The sequence below is a fragment of the Mesoplodon densirostris genome, chromosome 3, assembly GCF_025265405.1.
Source record: "Mesoplodon densirostris isolate mMesDen1 chromosome 3, mMesDen1 primary haplotype, whole genome shotgun sequence".
NCBI classification, from domain to species: domain Eukaryota; kingdom Metazoa; phylum Chordata; class Mammalia; order Artiodactyla; family Ziphiidae; genus Mesoplodon; species Mesoplodon densirostris.
In genome coordinates this window covers 153,744,665-153,766,970 of record NC_082663.1, presented here as the reverse complement: position 1 = coordinate 153,766,970, position 22,306 = coordinate 153,744,665, and the positions used below count along the sequence as shown (strand labels likewise).

The 22,306-nt window shown below is 53.3% G+C and overlaps 1 protein-coding gene across 1 annotated transcript; it reads left to right on the top strand.

The window, feature by feature from the left end:
- The first annotated feature begins 1,947 nt into the window (after positions 1-1,947).
- On the top strand, positions 1,948-21,439 carry CLTB (clathrin light chain B). Its single transcript, XM_060094837.1, has 5 exons — positions 1,948-2,334; positions 7,359-7,405; positions 15,351-15,468; positions 15,730-15,841; positions 20,993-21,439. Exons 1-5 carry the CDS (start codon positions 2,148-2,150, stop codon positions 21,162-21,164), a joined length of 636 nt encoding a protein of 211 aa, XP_059950820.1. The 5' UTR covers positions 1,948-2,147; the 3' UTR covers positions 21,165-21,439.
- The last annotated feature ends 867 nt before the right edge of the window (positions 21,440-22,306 follow it).

Genomic DNA, 22,306 nt, shown 5'->3' with positions numbered 1-22,306 from the left:
TAAAGGCCATACTTTTGATGTATTTTTTACCACAATTAAGAAAAAATCTCTAAATTAAAAAAATAGAAGTTAACATAGTGAATGATTTACAGATGAAATTATATAATATATGGGGAGGAATAAAGGTTGCAGATGAAACAAGACTGACTCTATGTTGGTAACACTGAGGTTCAGGGGTTAGTATGTGGAGTTGTATTATATCAATCTTTCTACTCTTCTGCATGCTTGAAATTTTCCATTAAAAATGTTTTTAAAATTTCTCCACTTCAGACTTCATAAGCTGAAATTTAGATTCTGTGCGACTGTCCCATATCTTTACTCAACTTTATTTATCCATGTCTTTTGACCATTACTGAGCTTCACAATTAAATGGAGAATTAGAAGACAAGAACTGTGTTTAGAGATCTCCAAAGATATTTAGGGTGGTGTCAAGAAAGTGGGAATCTCCAGCACAAAGAAGTGCTGCATGGTTCAAAAGATAACTTTTTAACGATCATTTTTAATATTCATGATTAAGAATAAGAGTCATGTATAAGAGCAAGCATGGCTGCAGAATGATCTGGACCAGTAACTTGTATAAATTAAGCATGGAGCTAAATTCTGCTGATGGCTAAATTAGGAAGGAGCAGGAAGGAAGGAAGAAATAGTTGGGAAGAGTGCCTGTAGTGGCACTGAAGTCTCCAGGAGCCAAGTAAGAACATCCAGGTGCGAGCAGGGCGGGCACAGAGCGTGTTCACTAGCCCTTCTGTCTCTACGAAACCTGGAGTCCACATTTATGGCTGGCTTGTTAAACTAGGAAACTTTCAAGGTCTTTTCAGCACCTGAGCCTGCAGCTGGGGGAATGAGGAAGAGGAATGAGATGGATGATGGCGGGGTGCTGTGCTTGGACCAGGTTGTGCAGGGCCTGAAGCTTCTTTCTTTCTTTCCTACACTACTGATAAATGATTATATTCTCATCATAACAGTGAAAACGACATCAAAGTATTACTGTGAAAAACTGAAATTGCCCTTCGGTCTAGCCTTCTGCTCCCCACCCCCAAGGGAACCCCCAGTTTGCAGCACATCTTTCCTTTCTCTTTTCCAGGTTATAGTTGACTTTCAGGTTTCAAATCAGAAAGAGAAAATCCCAAAGCCCAGATCCAATGGTGGATCTCCGGGACCCCCAATACCCTGTGTTTAAATGTCAGAGCGCCTTTTATGCTGTGCTGTCTGGCATTTCCCATCTGCAGGCCTCTTAGGTTGTAATCTCCCTGTCGCCAAGGCTCGGTTTTACTGTATTTGGGAGACTGTTTATTCAGGGTGACTGAGCGCCAGGCTGCCTGGATAAATTAGGTCTGCCTTTCCCAAGCTGGTTCATACTTAAGGGACATTTAAGGGACCCAGCCTCCAAGTAGGGAACCAGTCAGGACACACAGACTCTGGAGGTCTGAGCTGAAGCCTCACCGAATGAAAGGAAGTGCTGAAGAAATGCACGGAAGCAACACGGCCTTGTGGGAAAGGCCCTGGACTTGCAGGAAAGGTGCCATAAAGCCGTGGGACTTACTGTCATTTCTCCAAGGCTCATGATAATGGGCTTCATAATAATACCCGCCTAGCTTAGGAGAAGAAACTTTTGCAGAATCAATCAGGAGTCAGGTTGCGCAGCGACCACCCCCTCGGTGCTCCCGAAGCCCGGGCTGCCAACCTGCGGTGGCCCTGTACACGCTATGGTCACTTTCTCCAGTCTGCTTAGCCTCTAGACCCTGCGAGAGCTGCGCCCTGTCCTGGTGTCCTGGAAATGAGTGCTGCTGGCCCGGAGCGGGGAGCGCGGCCCAGGCCTCTGGGCCCCTCGGTCTGCGCCGCCGTCCTGCTGCCGCCCTCCTGTGGCCGCTGCGAGGCGACCTCCGGCCGTCCTGCGGGCCTCCTCCCTCGGCCGGTGACATCACCGCATTCCCGTCCCGGCTCCTCCCGCCTGCAGCCGCAGTGACAGGCGAGCCGGGCCCGGTGGCGGAGAGGAAGTGCGGGGCCGCCGCGCCGAGCCTGTCCCCGCCGAGGCCGGCTCCCCCGGGCGGCTCGGGTGACAGTGTCGCGGCCGCCGGGCGCAGGGCGGGGCACGCGCCGGGCAGAGCCGAGCGCCAGGCGGACGCTTCAGCAGAGACGTGGGGAAAATGGCTGATGACTTTGGCTTCTTCTCGTCGACGGAGAGCGGGGCCCCCGAGGCGGCCGAGGAGGACCCGGCGGCTGCCTTCCTGGCCCAGCAGGAGAGTGAAATCGCGGGCATAGAGAATGATGAGGGCTTCGGGGCACCTGCTGGCAGCCAGGCGGCCCTCACGCAGCCGGGACCCGCGAGTGGGGGTGAGTCAGCCCGGTGGCCTGGGGGTTGGGGGGCCTGGAGCTTGCACCCGGCATACCGGGTGGAGTGAAGAGGGCCTGCTATGGCCAGCCAGGAGCAGGCCTGGGGCTAGTGTGTACCTGACCGGGACCTGGAGGAGATGCGGCGGGGACGGGGGGATCTTTTGGAGATCCCCATCTGAGGCCTTGCCTGGCGCTGTGGATCTGGTGGCTCCCAGGATAGAAATTCGTCATGACATTTCATGCCCAAGCCAACTCCACTATTGCCTGGCTCTGGAATCCAACACAGTCCAGGCTTGAGCTTCCCAGTAGGCTGGCTGCCCCAGGCTGAGCCCTGCAGGTGTGGGCAGAACCCCAGATCTCCCTGCCCCTCAGAAGTAGCTCCCTCCTAACAGCTGGGAGAGCAGGGGACGCTGGGTGCTCCAAGAACTCACAGACCTTCCCTGGGGAACACCTGCCATCCTGCAGTCACTGGTCTAGGCACTTTTCTTACATTTAATCATTTCATACGCATTATTAAACCCATTTCAGAGATGGCAAAACCGAGGCTCAAAAGGTACACTACTGAAACAACTAGTAAGTGGCAGAGTGAGGACTCTAAACCATTCATCTCTAACTCTAACCCTTTCCACCTGACCACACTGTCTTCCATATGCCAGGCTCTGAGTTAGACACCAGGGTGGGGGCAGGAGCACAGAGGGCTTCAGTCAGATGTGGTCCTGTCCTCCTGGGGTTTGTAGCTCAATGGTGTTCCAAAGGTGGTCCAGGACTCAGGATTTGGTTCTTGCAGTACTGTGTTTATCAACAATGTTCCCGCTCTGGCTCTGCCTGAAAGGGCAATTTCTTAACGTATCTAGTAAAAAAGTAGATATCACTTTCATGGGTACCTCCAAAACAGTGCTTGCTTCTTGTTAATGTCGTCGTTTTGGTAGGAGTTTATGGGCCTGTTGGAATAAGTGGTACCTTACATATTTTTTAAAAATGTTTACAAGTAAGGATCCTTTTAGTCATGTTTGTATCCATTCAGCATTTACTGAGCACCTACTGTGTGCCAGGCCCAGTGGGGGTACAGGTATGAATAAGACAGTTCCTGTGGCTTGAGGAGCTTGAAGCATCTCTGTATCCTCTTGGTACTAGAAACATAACAAGCCTTTTGTAACATATAAGAAACTGGAGGCCCAGAGAGCCTGAATATCTTGCCCAAAGTCACACAGCCATGAGTGACAGATCTGGGACTTGATCCCAGGCTTCTCAACTGTGGGCTCCATGCTCTTTCAAATGCTGTGGCAGTCACCCTGGGAGGTAATGAGATGTAGAGGTAGGGAGGCGGGTCTTTTGCTACCCAACCAAGCCAGCAGTGGAGGACTTCTGAAGAAGCAGCAGCTCCTAGCACTTCAGTGGGACCCTCACACATCCCAGGGAATTCCTAGGAAATGTGGGCCCACGTTCATGTACCATGTACCACGTGCATGTTCATTTGTCCACATCTTCCCCTTGAGTCCACCAACTTCCCCAGCCGGGTTGGCCTGGGAGAGGCCCTGCTGGGAGAGCCAGTGTCAGAACCACCTAAGAGAGAAGCAGGTAGAAGTCAGGCAGAGGGCCGCACAGGTGGCTGGGGGTTGAGCAGGCTGTGACCTCTCCCAGGACAATGGGGCTCCAGGGGTTTACAGCCTGGATGGGAGTTTCCCTCTCCGGCAGTGGTGGTGCTCAGATTGGCCCCAGACCTGAGGTGGCAGGGAGAGAAGCGGGGACACGGCCCTCTGAGAGTCTCCCAGACTCACAACCACTAAAGCTGCAAATGCTCAACTGCTCTGCTGAGTGGGGCATGGGGATCCAGGAGAGGTTATGGGATGGCGGCTCAATAGGTGGCCAGATAGGATGGAATTGATCTGATCCTCCTAGGCCTAGACGGTGATGAGCAAGTAATCCCCCGAGACCAGTGATGAGTGCCAGAAGCCCAAATGAGGTGCGGAAAATGTGCCTTGCGCTGCTGGGAGCTGGGCGGAAGCTCCTGCAGCCAGCACCACTCATCACTGCTGAGTCTCGTCTCTTAAATGATGCCCCTGTGCTGAGTGCACTGACGTTGGGCTCCCAGGTACCCCTGGGGAAACTGTTTAGTGTAGGCCTGAGCCTGAGCCACTTTGAGTCTCTCCTCTGGGGCTGGAACTACGGCCAGCCTGAGCAATGGATACTTTGTTTCCATTCATCAGCCTTGGGTAGGGCCCAGGAGGTGTGTACATTTTCACACCCAGATTTCTAAGCACTCCACCTGGCTCTGACCCCGACTTGCCCAGTCATTTCCTGGCAAGCCCATTTCCCCTGATGGGCCTCAGTAACCTCCCAGGAATGTTCTGGACCCTTGTCTGCCCCCGTTCCAAAAGGGGTCAGGGATCTGAGAGAAGCAACACCCACGGGGTTATCCTTGGGACTCGTACCTGCCGTACTCCGGTTCTGCCGGCTTTGGACTGTGGACACGTGATCATCAATGTGCCATGGGCTACTCATTGTGGGGACAGAGACTTGTAATTCTGTGTGTGGGTGTGTGTGGATTCCCAAAGAGGTTAAGCCTCATTCCAGGGGAACACTCATGGAACTGAGAGGCTGGAGCACAGAGACTTCCTGAAGGCCAGGGTGGGCACCTGTGGACAAGGGGCCTGAGGCTGGGACTGGTCTGGGGGGTGGGGCCGCAACTTCCCCTCCAGAAATGCCAGGTGCACAGACCAGCATCATCGTAAATGGACCCTAGTAACGTAAGGCCCTGGTAGAGGAGATGCCCCAGGAGAAGAAGCCACTTTGCAGAAGATGCTGCCACTGATTTAGGGGCCAGGCCACCCATGCAGGAGAAACCCCATCTGAATGAGTAGGGAGGATGGCTGACAACGGTGGGTCAAAATCAATCACTGTTTGGTTGTGAAAACAAAGTTGATTATAATCTATATCAGCTGGGCATTATTGCCATGGGATTAAGTATCCTTCTCTTCAGTCCCCAAGCTGAAAACACTGTCATCGTTACTCACAGCTCTACCTGGCTGGTAAAGTGTACTTGTTCATCTGCGGTGATCTCATGCAGCCTCCTGTGGGTCTTGGCTAAGAGGCATTGAAGTTTCCGAGAGTCCTCAGGCCTTTTAGATAACAGTGGGCCCCCAAAGAGCAAGTCAGCTTCCATTTAGCCAACACTGCTCACCCTTAGGAGCTGAATGGGGTACAGAGCCTGATAAGGGAGTGAATGACCCGTGGGAGGTCACAGTAATCGCATAAGAGCGTGGGGGGTTCTGTACGATATTCTGGGATACCCCAGAGTTGAGACCTTCCATCAGCACCCAGGGAAGAAGGGGAAGTAGTAGAGGGCTTCCCAGAGGGGATGACTTGTGAACTGGGCCTTGGAGAACGACTAGATCCCAAAGAGCATTCTTTAGTGAGGGAAGCAGGAAGAAAGGAGTGGGATGCGGCATAGTGTGTTTGGGGAAGGAGGAAACCAGAATAGGGTTTGTGGGAGGGACTGGTGGGAAGTGAGGCAGGAAAAATGGGCAGGGCCAGATTGTAAAGATCCTCACGAGCTGTGGGCCAGGGTTCAATGTACTCATTCAACAAATATTTATTGGGCTCCTATTATGGGTCAGGCACTGTTCTAGGTGCTGGATCCCAGCAGTGGACAAAACAAAGTCCCTGCCCTCCCAGAGGGCATTCAAGTGGGGAAGACAGATAATAAGCACATACAAAAATAAACATATCAGGCTGTGGTAGGTGCTACAGAGACAGTAACTGCCCAGGGGAGGAGGTAGGGGTGCTGGGGGATGAATGTCAGGGGTGGTCAGGGAAGGCCTCTAATAAGGCAGTGTTTGAGCAGCAGCTGAAGGGCGCGAGGCAACAGCCCACACGGAAATGGGCAGGAGAGCTTTCTAGGGAGAGGGGACAGCACCTGCCAAGGCCCCAAGGAAGGAGCAGGCCCTATCGGCCACCATGGTCCACGGGAAGTGGATTTCCTTTTGGTTTGTGTTCATTATATTTTTAATTAGAGGAGGGACATAGGTAAGTGTGTGCTTTTCAAAACGTCAACCTTGGCAGCTGGTTTGAAAGAGGTTTGGGAGAGGGTGAAGATGGAGGCAGGGAGGCCAGTGAGTGGACAAAAACCATTTATTCCTTCTTTCTTTAACGCACTGATTCATTTGCTTATTCAACAAATAGTTTCTGAGCGCGTCCTAAGTCACAGGTACCGTGCACGGCTCTGGGGAAGACAGTGGTGAGGATAATGGACACAGGCGTGCCCGTCCAGGTGCTTGCCACTAGCGGGGCAGACAGGCCAAAGTAGTTGTACAGGTGGGCCAGGCAGGGGGCAGAGGGCGGAGGGCAACTCTGAGGATTCTTGTTGCAGCAGAAGCCACAGGAATTTGTGACTAACCAGATGTCAGGGAAGGGGGCCGGGAGGAGTCATTGTTTAGGTGAGGGCAAAATCGACTCCTTCTGGGAGGGGCAGGAGGAGGAAAAGTAGGCCAGGTGCTGCCTGGTGGGGGCTGTGATTCCTGCTCTCCCAGGTGGAGCCATTGCTCAAGGCACCACACGGACAGGCAGAGACGTGCAGGCCCCTCTTCCTGAGCCCTCGAAGACCCTGCCCTGAGCCTCCAGAGCCTCTGCCTGCTCACCGGGCACAAGCTCCACAGACAGTTGGGCCACTCCCTGCCGTGGCTGAGGGGAAATTAATTTCGGGTAGGTGAGGAGCTATTACTGGCTGGGTGACCTTGGGCAATCACATAGCCTCTCTGAGCCTCAATTTGAGAATCTGTAAAATGGGTTGATAACGGCTTTGTCACAAGGCTATGGTCAAAATCAGAGGTCATAATGGCTGTGAGAAGGCTTTGTGCACAGTCAAGGATTTAGCCCAGGTTATTTACGTAGCCATTATGTGTGCGTGTAGGGTGGGGAGTCAGTACGCACATGGACATATACAGAGGTTGCTTCGGGGGCTAATGTAAGACCCTGCTTGCTATAAGCTGAGCAATGAGTGATACTGTCTACTGTTCTCTTTCCAGCGGGTTCTGAGGACATGGGGACCACAGTCAATGGAGATGTGTATCAGGTAAGCAAGATTCTGTCGTAGCAGGGGAAGTGACCGACAGCCTGGGTCTCAGTAACTTTGGGCCCCCATCATGGGTAGGATTAGGGATTCAAGTTCTGTTCATTGGGATGGGAACATCAAGAAAGGTTTTGACGTGGTTCTTTTGGTCATGTAGGAGAAGGGGATGAAGAATCAGGACCACAGGGGTCAATGGGGTGTGGCCTCAGGTTGCCCGTGATGATGTCCAGCTTCCAGAGGGAGAGATTAAGTGGCCTGCAGTGGCGTGGACTAAAGGAAACACAGGGCCCTGCACACGTGTGTGCCATTGGTGGGAGGCTGAAGCCAATGGTCATCTCCACCATGTCTGAGCATTTTAACTGGGTGAGCCTTGGACCCAGAGATTCCACTTCTCAGAATTTTCCCAAAGGAAATAGCTGGACAAGGACACCCAGATTCTTTGCAGGATTATTTATAATAGCAGGCAAACTGGAAACAACCTAAGTGCCTAGTATTGAGGGCCTGGGTAGGTAAATTGGAAAACCATTCTGTTGTTAAAAAGAGTAGTCAGAGCTTTCTGTATTGACATGAAAAGATGCCTATAATATAGTAAATGGCAAAGCAGCTTGCAGAATAATATGCACAGTATGGTCTTGTTTTTTATTTTAGAAATATGTTTTCATGAAAGATCTGAAAGGATGTGTACCAACTGTTAACAGTGGTTAGCCCTGAGCTTGTGGGAGAAGGGGGGATAAGGAAAGGCCTTTCACTTCCACTGGATTGTCTTAAAATTCTTTGTAGTGATCCTATAACACACACACACACACACACTCACCGCCCCCCCCAAAAAAAACAGCTAGTAAAGATATTTCTAGTTAAATACTGCTTCTCTCCACACTCACTTAACCCCCTCCCTTCGTACATACACAGATCATTTTGAAAGTACTTAAAGAACTTGGGCCACAAATAGCATCCCCAGGACCCCACAGATGCAACAGTCTTTACCCCCAACCTGCAGATACCTGGGTGGGGGCCAAACCTTCATTGGATAAATGTTAATTCCCACTGGACTGGCTCAAAGACCCTTGACTGCTGGGGCTGCAGCTGCAGGATCTCCTCAGCTCTCCTCGTTGAGGAGCTGGCCTCCTAAATCCTCAGGGAGAACAAACAATACTTTCTTATGTAAGAGGGATGGGCTGGTACCTTACCCAGGGCAACTGGCCAAGTCCCATTTCTGGAAAATTACTCAACTACCAGCAAGCTAGAAAAGTCAGTCTCTAGGACTTTAAGGGCTTCGTGTCTCCCTGGGCCTGAGAGCACCAAATAAGCAGCATTGACGTCGGTCCAGTTTGGCAGAGCATTGAGACTCAGGCTGCTCCTGTCCTGGGCACACTCAAAAGGACGTGGCCTGACCCAAAAGGTCTGTGTCCTAAAATGGCCCTGGAGCTGGAGATACACTTGGGACCGGAGAAGTACCTAGAACACCATGAGCAGGATAATTTTCCCTTTCTATACATTAGGATCTGGAGGCCTTCTCCCTCCCTGCCCCAGGCCTCGCTTTGTATTTAATGGATCTGAGAAACCCTGGGCCTCCTCCCCAGTCTCGGTGGGAACTCTTATTCTCCCTGCTACTAAGAATAACCCCAGCTATGTTTATCTGTAACTCATTTCACATCTGTGCCACGCTAGCATCCTTACAGGCAGGGGAGGGGTCACAGATGAGGTGAGTCACTCAGAAGCTTAGTGGCCAAGCTCAGGTTCATCTAGATCTCCTGCCCCTGATCTGGTGCCCTTTGTACCATCCCCTTGTTGCTGGACCGGGCAGGCCACAGCAGCCAGCTGGCGGGTGGGAAGCCCCTGCAGACTTTTCTTAGGATGGAGCATAGAGCAGTATCTGGCTTGTGCACCCCAGGCTTTCAAGGGTCCTGGGCAGAACTTTCCTGCTACCTTTCTTAATCTTTTCTGGAAGGCTATGGGCCACTAGGGGGTCCAACTGTGAACCTGATCCCCAACAAGGCCTAAGGATAAGTCTGCATCCCCGTTGAGCTACTTAGAGGAATCAACAGCTCAGCTCAGCTTAGCTTTAGCTGGTCAATCCCACAGACCGGTTATGCCTCATCCTCCTGGCTGTCCCTGGAGTCACAGCACATGCTCGGCCAGCATGGCCCCCGGGAAGCCCTTGTGGTGGTATCCAGTGTCCAGCGGAGGGGTCCCTCGGGAGAGGAGTGCTGGGGAGCTGGGCTGAGACAAGCCTGGCCCTGACTGTAGCCTGTGGCCTTTTGGTCTTGGCCATTCCTGACCCCTTCCCTTTCGAGCTTGGGAGGGGCTCAGAGCATTCCTGCAGCCCCTGGTGAGCCCTCCTGGGCTGCCAGACTCCCTGGCGGCTGACCCGATTTCCTCACTGCGACAGTCAAGTGATGAAAGAGGAGCCCGGCTGTGGCCCTCCCGACCTCACTGCTCAGTGGCAGGGAGGGGCAGGGCAGAAAAATAAGTCCAGAGCAGCTGGAGAAGGGGAGCCAGCAAAGAGCTTCTCAGGGCCTTGTCTGCTGGCAGCACCACTGTGTTCTTCCTGGTTGTGGCGATGGTGCAGCGCGAGCCGGCCTGCTGGGGGCCTGCCATGGGCAATGGTGAGCCCTGCAGCTCTGCCACCCGTGCATGTGCATGTGCATGTCCGCTGCAGGCTACAGGGGTCGCAGGGCAGTTATTGCATTCAGGCCCCATTTTGCACCCCGAGTGGGATGTTGTCACTCCCATTTGACAGGTGACAAAACCTAAGGAGCCCAGGGAAGGGACTTCTTCTTTTTTTCAATTTTATTTATTTATTTATTTGTTTGTTTATTTATGGCTGCGTTGGGTCTTCGTTGCTGCGCGTGGGCTTTCTCTAGTTGCGGCGAGCGAGGGCTACTCTTTGTTGCAGTGTGCGGGCTTCTCATTTCTGTGGCTACTCTTGTTGTGGAGCACGGGCTCTAGGCGCGCGGACTTCAGTAGTTGTGGCATGTGGCCTCAGTAGTTGTGGCTCACGGGCTCTAGAGCGCAGGCTCAGTAGTTGTGGCGCAGGAGCTTCGTTGCTCTGCGGTACGTGGGATCCTCCTGGACCAGGGCTTGAACCCATGTCCCCTGCATTGGCAGGCGGATTCTTAACCACTGCGCCACCAAGGAAGCCCGGGAAGGGACTTCTTAAAGGTCGCACATCCAGTGAGTGGCAGGAGGGGACTTAAAGCCCAGTTGCTCTGATGCTGTGTCCCCATGCCCTCCACATCGCTTTGCAGGCAGCCCCTCATTCCTTCATTTAGTCAACTCGCATTCTGAGTGCCATGTGCTGTGCTCAGGGCCTCAGATGTAGAGGCAAATCCCATGGATGTTTGTCCTCAAAGGGCTCAAAGGACAGAGACCTGAAAGTCATGCAGGATGGCAAGGGCTCGGCTGTGGGGCTGGTCTCAAGAGTTCTTACTATGCGTCAGGCACCACCCAAAAGCTTTATGTGGATTAACTCATTTCATCCTCCCAACACCCCTACGATGTAGGTTCTGTCATTATCCCCATTTTACAGGTGAGGAGGAGGATGCACAGGGAGGTTTAATAGCTCTGGTTGCACAGCCGGGAAGAGCTGGGACCTGAACCAGGCTCAGGTGCCAGACGCTGCACTGAAGTCAGAGAGTGTGACAGGGACGGATGCTGGAAGTGGATTCCAGGCTGCCCAGGGGTATGTGGGTGTTCCTGGCTAGGACCACCTGGCTAGGGGGACAGCATGTGCAAAGGCACAGAGGATAAGACACGCAGTCTGGGGTTTGCCTGGAGCCTGGCACCTGCAGCAGAGAAGAGTGTGCTGGGGGAACCTGAAGAGACCATGGGTGCAGGGCTGCTGTGCCCGCAGGCGGGAGGGATGGGGGTTGGGGGCGCGGGCACAGCTCCCAGCCAGAGCCTGTTACTAGGCCGTGCTGGTGGAGGACGCAGGCCCAGCTTGGCCAGGCTTTGCACCCAGGGCCTGGGCACAGCATGCTTGGACCACACTGAGCAGTGCCCCTGGATGTGCAGTGCAGCTGTTCTAGGCTCCGCCCCACCACCCCCCGACCCCGCCCCGACCCAGAGAAGCCCCAGGGTTTCTCAAGCTGCTCCTACACCCAGACTGCTCCTACGCGGGGCGCTGTGGCGGGCTGCGGCAGAGGAGTTTGGATGGAGTCAGACAACCTGCGCTTCATTTCTGGCTTTTCCCAGCCAGACGGCTTTGGACAAGTCACTGCTCTGAGCTGGATTTCTCGTTTGTGAACTTGGGATTAGAAGCCCTGCACTGCTGCCTCCGCAGGTCTGTTGAGAAAAGTGCTCTGTAGCCCTGGAAGCTGCTTCTAAATCCCCGGCCGAGCCACTAAGTGAGCCAAGGGTACGTGTGTGGGTGTGAGAGAGACACATGGGGAATGGGGCGTGGGGCAGTGGGACGAGGGGGTGCAGTCTCTAATCTTGGGATGGTCGACTTATCAGGGAGACCAAAATCACGTGACACAGAAGTAACTTTGGTCCCTATTGGCTATGTGTGGCTATGTGTGACACCCAGGAATTCAGTTTGAATTCTGGCCCTGCCAGTTCCTGGCCAGGTGACCTTGAGAATTTGGAGCTAGACTTTTCCTACCTGTAAAACAAAGATAATGAAACCCACCATGTAGGGTTGTGTAAGGTCGGATCTTAACGGACGGCACCACGAAACAGAGGAAAGCTTCAAGTGAGCTTTATTAGGGGGCGCTCCCGGGCGAGGTTCACTGGTCGGAGAGAAAGGGGCCAGAGAAGTCGCACCCGGGCGAGGGCTGGGCAAGATTTTATTTTATTTTATTTTATTTTAATTTTTAATTTTTTTATTTTTTTAAATTAGTTTCTGCTTTATAACAAAGTGAATCAGTCATACATATACATCTGTTCCCACATCCCTTCCCTCATGCATCTCCCTCCCTCCCACCCTCCTGGGCAAGATTTTATAGGGGAAGAAGGGAAAGGGGTGTGGTGAATCTGGGAGGGCGCAGGGTATTCCTTAGTTGGTGGTCTCTTCGGGTATCGTGGCACTATCTGGTGCCGGTTACATCAGTCTTGGGACCGCTAGTCCCTCCCCTCAAAAGGCGGGAAGGCTGGGCTGGGTGGAAAGCCCCCAGGTCAGTTCCTGGAACTGGGTGGTCCGGAATGTCTCCAGGTCAGTTTCTGGAACTGGGTGGTCCGGAGAGTTTCGGTCTGATGCAACCTGTGAATCTGATTGCGTTCCCCTGCTTCGGGCCAGTTGGCCTTATAGGTTGTAAAGAGCAAAGAGAACCGTTTAATTTCAAGTTCTCTGCCAGTTTTAAAACGCTGTAACCTGTGAGTCTTAATTTTGGGGCAGTCTTGATGGAGATGGTGGGTCCTGAAGGACACCGTGGGATGACTTTTGCCCAGAGGACCCCCTGGGCCCACCTCTCCCACCCCATCTGCTCCACACCTGGTAGCATCTCTGTACTCAGATTTTTCCAAAGGCACCGGCCTCATGTGGTCCTTAAGCTGCCAGCTCTTGGTCTGAAATGCCCTCTCCCTATCTCTTCCCAGCCTACTCTGCTCCCAGGCTAGAAAGGTCATGCCCTCCCTTGTCCCCACTCTTTTCATGACCCGTGTTATGCATGTACCCCAGCCATGGTCCTCATTTCTGAGGGACTCCCTCTGCCAAGCTCCCGGATGATGGGCTGTCTCGTTCATCCCTGACCCCAAGCCTGAACATTTGTTAATTCATTCAAGTAATGTTCTTGAAATCCTCCTACAGCCAGGCCCTCCATGTTCTACATACTATAAAGAGACAGGCAGTCTCTGTCCTCAAGGAATTCCCTTACTGGGGGGTGGGGTAGGGTGGGGTGGGCAGATAGTAAACAAACCAGGCTTTTAAGATATCATGAGTGCCAAGAAGAAATAAAATGTAGCACCTGGATAAACACGTAGAAAGTAAAATAACTGCATTTGTCTGCAGATGGCACAGTCTATAGGATTGGGCACAGGTCCTGGTAGCCTAGCCTCAGGACAGGGTTGTTCCCAGAACTGGAAAGGTACATCCGTGATCAACTCGTGTTGTCCAGATTAGGGCCCTGGAAAGGCCCCTCGAGATGTCTTGAGTGACTCTCTCAGTTGAAGTGTAATGCTGGGCAGGAAAGAGGAATAAGGACAGCGCCCCAACTGCCCCACCCAAGGGTGGGCCTGATCCAAGGAGCCAGGCTGCACCTCTCCTCCCTGGACCTGCCCTTCCTTCTCCCCAGAGACAGCTGGAGATGCAGCCCTGGTGTTCCATCTGCGTGCTCCTTCGCCCTGCTGCCCACAGCCCCTTGGGCAGACGCTTACCCAGCCCTTCCTCTGAACCGGGCACATGCTGGCCCCAGGGGGGATCTTCATCCACATGGCCACTGCTTACTGAGCACCAGCTGTGTGCCCACAGCGGGCACCACTGGACAGATGTTGTTGGGTGGGGAGTAGATACTTTGGTACTCGTGACAGTTTTGATGGGTGCTTGCAGGAGGAGCACAGGGAGCAATGAAAAGATGGGACAAGAGTTCAGAGGCTATAAACAAGGTCCTGTCCTGCCCACCGGGAGCTCGCGGTCCAGCGGGGAGACACCCGCAGTAGAAGGTGAGGGTGGGACAAGGAGCACAGAGAGGACAGGGTGTGAAATCTGTCTGGGGGCTGGGAAATATCCCAGAGCTGGTGACGTCTGAGCTGGAAACTTGTGGGGTGGAATAAGATTTCATCAGCTAGAGAAAGGAGGGAAGACAACTGAAGGCAGAAAGCACAGAGGAGACAAAGGCGGGCAGCATGGGCGTGTGGGATGTGTGCAGACAGGAATGCACGGGGCGGACAGAGTACCAGAGTGGGCGTGCCAGGAGATGGGGCTGGATCATAAAGTCTCCAGCTTTGCGAGACCAGAGGGGAGCCCCATCCTTGCTGGGCTGAGCTCTCAGCCTACAATGCTTCAAGTCACCACCCTGGCAGGTGGCGTGGAGAATTGGGCAGAGCCCTGGCTTGGGAGCCAGAGGACTGGACTCTGGCCCTGCTTCTGCCACTGTGTTGTGCCATCTCTCCTGGCCTCAGTTTCCTCCCCTATAAAATGGGAATTAATAATAATAATAATTCTAGCTACCATTTACTGAGCCATCACTCCATGCCAGGCACTCTTGTAAATGTCTTATAAATATTGTTGCATCAAATCCTCACAAATAGCTCACTCTTAGAGGTACTTTTATTACTATTCTCACTTCAGTTGAGAAAACTGAAGCCAGGCAAGGTTGAGCAACTTGCCTGGGCTACACACATATATAGCAGGCAGCAGAGGTGGGATTTGAACCCAGATGGTCCAGCTGCAGAGTCTGAGTTTTTCATCACTGTATAGTTGTAGCCCTGGCCACCCTGCCTATCTCAGGGCTGCTCGTTCACTCAGCAAATAGTTATTGTGTACCTGCTACATGCCAGGCACTGTGCTGGATGCTGGGGACACAGCAGTGAACAGGACAGGCAAGGTCCCTGTTGCCACAAGGGTGACATTCTGATGGAGGAGACAGACAATGGACAAGTAAGCATATTATAAAGTGAAGCCATTTGGGACTGTGTTATTTGGTAAATGAAACGAATAGGGCAGGGCTTTAATGGTAGAAACACAGGGAACTCTCTGAGTGCCAAGAAGCGTTTGAAGTTCTTTACACTTTTTTAACTCATTTCATCCTCATATTAACCCTGTGGGGTGAGGGCTATTTTGTAGCCCATTTTATGATGAGGAAAGTGAGGCACAGAGAGGTTGAGTAACTTGCCCATGGTCACACAAGGAGCAGAATTACTGGCAGAGGGCACAGCAAGTGCAAAGGCAAGGTACAGTCCCAGGAGACAGTGGGTATGAGGTGGTTTGAGATGTGAGGGGGGTGTACACAGGCGCCAGACACAGAGGGGCAGGTGGACAGGCTGGGTACATTGCCGTGTGTTTGTGTCCTAGGAGGCTAACGGTCCAGCTGATGGCTACGCTGCAATTGCCCAGGTTGACAGGCTGACGCAGGAACCCGAGAGCATCCGCAAATGGAGAGAGGAGCAGCGGAAACGGCTGCAAGAGCTGGGTGAGGGCAGGGCTGAGTGTGCAAGCCGGGCTGGTCCCCCTGGCCCCGGGCTCCCCACTGGGTTGGCTCTCTGGGACACGGTCGGGTGGGGAAGCCTTAGGCTATATGGGGCCCTGCCCCACCTTAATGTGGGATTGGCTGAGGATGGACCCAGGGCTGCCTGCCGGGGCCAAGGGGAGAAGCAGCAGCCAGAAGCACAGCCGGCTGTGCCTCACATCCCTCCTGGAAAGTTGCTGTTCACTCACCTGTTGGGGGTTGCAGATGCCGCCTCCAAAGTGATGGAACAGGAGTGGCGGGAGAAGGCCAAGAAGGACCTGGAGGAATGGAACCAGCGCCAGAGTGAACAAGTTGAGAAGAACAAGATCAACAACCGGTGAGAGGAGCTATGAGGGTGCGAGGGGACTGTAGGGTCATGAGGGAACTATGGGGACATGAGAGGACCTACAAGGATATGAGGAGCTATGGGGACATAAGAGGACCTATGGGGACATGAGAGGACCTACAGGGATATGAGGAGCTATGGGGACATAAGAGGACCTATGGGGACATGAGAGGACCTATGGGGACATGAGAGGACCTACAGGGATATGAGGAACTATGGGGACATAAGAGGACCTATGGGGACATGAGAGGACTGATGGGGACATAAGAGGACCTATGGGGACACGAGAGGACTGATGGGGACATAAGAGGACCTATGGGGACATGAGAGGACTGATGGGGACATAAGAGGACCTATGGGGACATGAGGACCTATGGGGACATGAGAGGATATATGGGGACATGAGAGGACCTATGGGGATATGAGGAGCTATGGGGACATAAGAGGCCCTATGGGGACATGAGAGGACCTATGGGGACATGAGAGGACCTACGGGGATAGGAGCTAGAGGGACATGAGAGGACCTATGGGGACAGTGAGAGGAACTATGGTGGGGGGACTGTCTCGAGGATGGGTGATTTGGTGGCAAGAACACGGAGGAAGGAGAAGCCTAACCCACAATGATGTTTCCTCAGTGGCCTGTGGAACTCAGTGCGCTGAGCTCTGCAGAGCTGGTACGCTGTTAAGCTCTGACCTCCTCACCACGACAGAGAAAAGTGAGTCTGCCAGTCAGCAGACGAGGTCCTGGGACCCACTGGAATGTAAGCCAGGCTGTCCTGGAGCCCAGTGGCCAACAGCTCGGCCTGGGCCCCCTGTGGTCATGGTTATCATGACAGAGAACACAGGCCTGGCTGGAAGGGAAGAACCAAGCCGTGTGCAGGATCTTATTGCTTATAGAAATGATAACGCTTTGACCCAGAAGTGGCTAAAGAATAAAGGGAAATTAGTGGCCTGTATAACTGGAAAGGCCAGGGGTAAGGGCTGCAGACCCAGTGGACTCAGGCACTGAAACAAAGTCCGTCAGCACTCACTTTTACTGTCTCTCGGTCTGCTTTCCCCTACGTGGCCTTCACTCTTGGGCTCACACCCCTGGGATGGGGGCAGTGGTGGCCGCTAGCAGCTCCATGCTTCTGCTCGATTTTCTCGGCAACTTCAGTGAAAATAAGCCTCTTGCTCCCAACAGCTCTAGCTGAAGTCCTCCACCTGACCTTCACTGGTCTGGTGTGGGTCACGTGCCCACCCCAAGCCCAGTGATTGTCCCGGGGGAGGGACTCTCCCATGGACCCAGCTTGGTCGATAGTCCCATTACTTGGGTTGTGCATGGGGTCCGGTCCCACCCAAACCACAGGGACTGAGTGGGGGCAGCTGATGCTTCAAAGGACAATCAGGATGCCCTTCCTGGAAGAAGGGGGACAGATGTTGGTCAGGAAAGATAGCGGAGGCCCGCCGGAGAATACCTTGCAGAAATGGTCTCAGACTAGAGACTGCCAGCAGCCCCTGCCTCTGAGGCTGTGCACTTCAAGGTACAAGACTTGCCAGGAAGGAAAAGGCTGCCTCTGGGAAGCCATCAGCTGCAAGCTGCTGCATGCCAGGCCCTGGGCCGGGCACTGGGGAGGCCGAGCTGAGAAGGACCCAGTCTGTGTCCTCAAAGAGCAGAGGAGGGAAACACACGGGTATGGCTGAACTCAGTAGTAGGGCCCTCTGCAGGAAAGCTGTGGAAGCAAGGGATGTGGGTGGCAGAGGGACCTCTGTGTCTAGGGACCTGGGCTTTGGAAGGTGGCTAGGAGTTCACCAGGAGAAAGAGGGCAGGGGGTGGGGGAGGGTATTCTAGACTAGGGAACAGCATGATACGAAAGAAAGGACGTTGTGCTTGGGCACCAGGGAGTGGCGGGAGAGAGGGCCGGAATGAGGGCTCACATGTGCAGGGCCTCGGAGGCGAGGGGCGGGCAGACACAGGCGGTGGGGAGCCACTGAAGGTTTGTAAACAGGGGGACTAATATGATAGGGCTGAGTTTTAGAAAAGGCCACCCACTCGGGTGGGTGGAGGATCCCTGCTCTCCTCTCAGGACTGTGGGGAGTTGCCGAGCCTTCCAGAACTATGCTTCCTAACACGTCTCCAACTGGAGGTACTAACGCTGTCTCTCTTTCTCTTTAACCCTCTGCCTGTCTGTCCATCTTGCCATCCCGTCTTCCCCCACCTAACCCCCTTCCCTCAAGGATCGCCGACAAAGCATTCTACCAGCAGCCAGATGCTGATATCATCGGCTACGTGTACGTGTCTCCTTTGCTGCTCTGCAAGGGCCTGTGTGTGGCTGGCAGTTTCTTGAGTCTCCCCCTTGTGGGGTATAAATGAGTATGGCTGGGCCTGGGGCAATGATCAGAGCGGGAGGTGAGCCTGAGGGGTGGGTACAGGCACCAACGCTCACCTCCATCCCTCCAGCAAATGTTTATTGAGCATCTTTGAGACAGCTTTGCTAAAATCCAGGCAAAGAAAAGAAAGGAATGTCCGGCCATCCCCAGGTGAGAGCGGCAAAGGGCAAAGCAGCCCAACTCCCTCCTCCTGAGATGCCTCTTGGAGTGGGGAGGTGGAGTGAGTCTTCTGTTGAACAAAACAAACATTGAGTGCAGGTGCTAGAGGTATAAAGGATGCACAGCCATCCCCCGCTCCTGCCCACACGTGCACTGCTCCTCCTTAGAACTTCAGCCTGAATTTGGTCATGAGCCCCTGTCCAGACCACCAGTGGTTCTCTTTCACGTGTTTCTGCTTTGGGGTCTAGTTGGTCCTGCGCCTGATCCAGACCAGAGATGGCAGAGATTTCCTCTTATGCCACCCCACTGGCTGGTAGTGACAGCCTGGACGGTGTGCTGGGGATTGTGAAGCTGAAGAAAAAAATGCGGTGATGAATGTGTGATGATTGCCACGTGTGTATGTGCCAAATATTTGCTGTTCCTCGCTCTGGATACGCCCTTGCAGGCCTCTGACACTGTCTGGGCTAACGCTTCTCTCACAGATCATGGGACACACCAGAGTAACAGCCTTCCACTCTTTCCTCCTGTCCGCTCTCCCATCTGTCCAGTGCCAGTCTCTGGTCAGACAGGAGTAAGACACACACGGTCTGTCCCCACAAGTTGCTCATGATCAGGAGTGTGTTGTGATAAGAGCCACATGCAAGAACACGGTGGGCTCAGGGAGAGCCCGGGCAGGCTTCAGAGGTCAGAGTCCGCTGGCCCTTCAAGTGCGAGAAGGAGCGTGCTGGGTGGGGAGGGTGAGAAGGGAATGGCATCCTAGGTGGGAAAAGCTGCTGGGGCAAAGGCGATGAGATGGGAAATACCTAGCGGCCTGCAGCACCTGGAGCGGTGGGAATGGGGAGAGAAGGTCAGTTTGGAGCCAGTTGCAAAAAGCCTGTCGTGAGATGTTAAAAAGCTCAGACTTGATCCTGAAGGCAGCGGGGAGCCATGGGAGGTTTCAAGCAGGAGAGTGGGGATGGAAGAAGGGCGTCGGCGCTGGGGAATACCACAGGGGGTTCAGTGCTCCTGTTGCGCCCGAAGAAATGGCCCAAGGAGCACCCAAGGGAGTCCTGAAGAGAGGAATAGTCTAGACCAGCGCTTCTCAGACTTCCATGTGCCTATGAATCACCAGGGCCTCTTGTCAAAATGGAGATTCTGATTCAGAAGGACTGAGGTGAGGCCATGATCCTGCATTTGCAACAAGCTCCATGGTGATGCCGGTGCTGCTGGACCATGAACCCCATTTTGAGCAACAAGGTTAGAGGGGAGCCTCTTGACCCAGAAGAGAGAGCTCCTAGGATCGCTCCCCTCAGCCCCACTGGTCAGCCAATGCCACACAGCACCTTACGTTTTCTCAAGCCTGCACACACCTGCTACGTTGTTTGATTCTCAGGCCAGTGAGACAGATCAGCAAAGTGGAGGCACTGATCCTCCCTTCCCAGGTTAGGAAATAAGCACACAGCAGGGAAGCCAGATCACTAGCGAGGGGCCGGGTCACCTGATCTGGGGCCCGGCTCATCCTCATCCGTGGGGATCACCTGGAGAGCTCCCTGCCATCAGTCAGTGCCTGGCACGTGGCAGAACTGGTCCTGCTTGAGATGCAGGGGGCTTCTAAGGAGAAAGGGGCTTTAGGGACACTTGTTGGCTAAACAGCACAAAGACCCAGCCCTCCCCACCCCAGAATCCCTCATTGCTTTTCTCTTAATGACTCCCATGTTTAGGTTTTGTCCACTAAACTACATTTATTGTACTTTGTTTCCCCATTGTTCCTTAATCAGTGGCTTCTATAACTGTCAGCCAGAACTTCTGATGAAAACCCCACCAGTTTCCATCCTAATTTGATTCTAATCAAAGGCAAAGACTCCAGTGGAGCATTCCTCAGGCTGTGGTGCCACAGAGATAATAGTCATTTTGGGCTAAAAAGAGTTCTGTCGTCAAGTATGCTTGGGATATGGCAGATTCTATATCCATCGTTTACTCACATTCGTGGTGCACATAAGCACATTAAAGGCTTTGCAAGTCTTGTTTTGAAGATCTTCTTTAACTGATTCTTCTATACATTTTTGACCACAACTCTTTTCTAAAGAACACTTATAGGGTCCACAGAACCCTGAGGCAATGCTGAACCAGAGACTTCAGCTAGGTGGTTAGTCAATGTCCTGCTCACTTTTTGGAAATGTTGAAAATAGCCGAGGTACTGCATTAGTTCCCCCAAGGGCCTTTAGGTGTCAGGAGCCCCAGTTTGGGAACTCTTGATAGAGAGGTAATGAACAGACAGTGCTGGGGCAGGGGTAGGAGGCTACTTGAGCTACAGTGGCAAGGGAAGACCTTTCTGAGGAGGTAAGGCCTGCACTCAGACCTGAATTACAAGAAGCAACAAGCCATGAACAGGTCTGGGGAAAGAGCTGACCGAAAGTACAAAGGCCCTGAGGCAGGACCAAACGAGGCTTCCTCTGAGGGCAGGGCTGTTCCTGGGGGCCTGAGGTCAGAGGGCCCGGGGCTGGGGAGGAGACGTCTAGACAAAGGACCCCAGAGTAGGCTGGACAAAGCAGCCTTGCCCAGTGGGAGCAGGGCATCACTGATTAAGGGGAAAGGCGGACAGCTATGAAACCTCCGTCCTCTCTCCACCTGCAGGGCATCTGAGGAGGCTTTTGTGAAGGAATCCAAGGAGGAGGCCCCAGGCACAGAGTGGGAGAAGGTGGCCCAGCTGTGTGACTTCAACCCCAAGAGCAGCAAGCAGTGCAAAGACGTGTCCCGCCTGCGCTCGGTGCTCATGTCCCTGAAGCAGACGCCGCTGTCCCGCTAGGAGCCTGCCACCAACATGGCCGCCAAACAGGGGCCGGGCCGGGCAGAGGAGGAGCAGCTGCTTCGGCCAGGGGGGAAATGCCTCCAGCAGCTGCTACACAGCCTATTCCGTTCCTCGCCATCTCCCAGGGCTGGGAAGGGGAACCCTCACCCCTCTCAACTGTCATTCCCTCACGGCCCCATGGCCCAGCCCCTCACATCTCCTCTCGGTCCACAAAATTGTGACTGTCCCTCCTGATGTATTTTTTTTTCTTGGCTTAAAGGGTGTGTTGTTAACTCTTTTTACACTTATTTATTATCATTCTCATTTCTCTGGAAGCCACAAACTGGTGTCAGGGCTGTTTGTGCTTAGAACTTTCCCAGCTTCATGGGCTTGAGAGAAGGTAGGGCTATTTCCCTGGTAACCCAGGAGCTCCCAGCTGACAGAGGGCATCCCAGTCTGTCTATGTCTGCTGCCTTCAGCCCCAGGAGGAAAGACAACCTCTCCCAGAATGCTTTTGCAAGCTTGATCCTTTCTGATCCTTGAACAAACCCGTGACATAGGGATTCTGTTGGTCTGTCATATAGCCACAGACACCCAGAGGTGTCTTGGAAGGAAGAGGCAAGACCAGAGGTTCCCAGTGGGGGCTTCCTCTTTGCCTGGGTGAGGGGCTGGTGAAGGTAGCCTCTGCCACAGCCCTTCCTTGGGATTGGTCAGGACCCTCTGCCTCTTTCAGCTGTGCTCTTCTGTGGATTGGGGAGAAGCAATCAGTGACAACACCTTCCCCTTCAACAGAGTTGCAAACAGGTTACGTTCAAGCCATTGTGATCTGAACAATGTTTAAAAATATTTAATTGCCAACCGTATTCGTTTCCTAGAGCTGCCATAACAAAAGACCAGAGCGTGTGGTTTAGAACAACAGAAATTTATTGTCTTACTGTTCTGGGGGTCGTAAGTCTGAAATCATGGTGTCAGCGGGGCCGTGATCCCTCTAAAGGCACTAGGGAAGGATCTGTGTCCCTTGGTGTTCCGTGCCTTGTACAAGCATTACTACAATCCTGAGCTCATCTTCACATCACCTGCTCTCTATACGTGTCTGTCGCTGTGTCCCAATTTCCCCTTTGTATAAGGACACCAGTCATATTGGACTAGGGCCCACCCTA

Excerpts from the sequence above, each read along its gene's own strand:
- CLTB (XM_060094837.1), top strand. The coding sequence starts at position 2,148 with ATGGCTGATGACTTTGGCTTCTTCTCGTCGACGGAGAGCGGGGCCCCC. Across the intron at positions 2,335-7,358 it reads GCCGGGACCCGCGAGTGGGG|CGGGTTCTGAGGACATGGGG; the intron begins GTGAGTCAGCCC and ends TTCTCTTTCCAG. Across the intron at positions 15,469-15,729 it reads GAAACGGCTGCAAGAGCTGG|ATGCCGCCTCCAAAGTGATG; the intron begins GTGAGGGCAGGG and ends TGGGGGTTGCAG.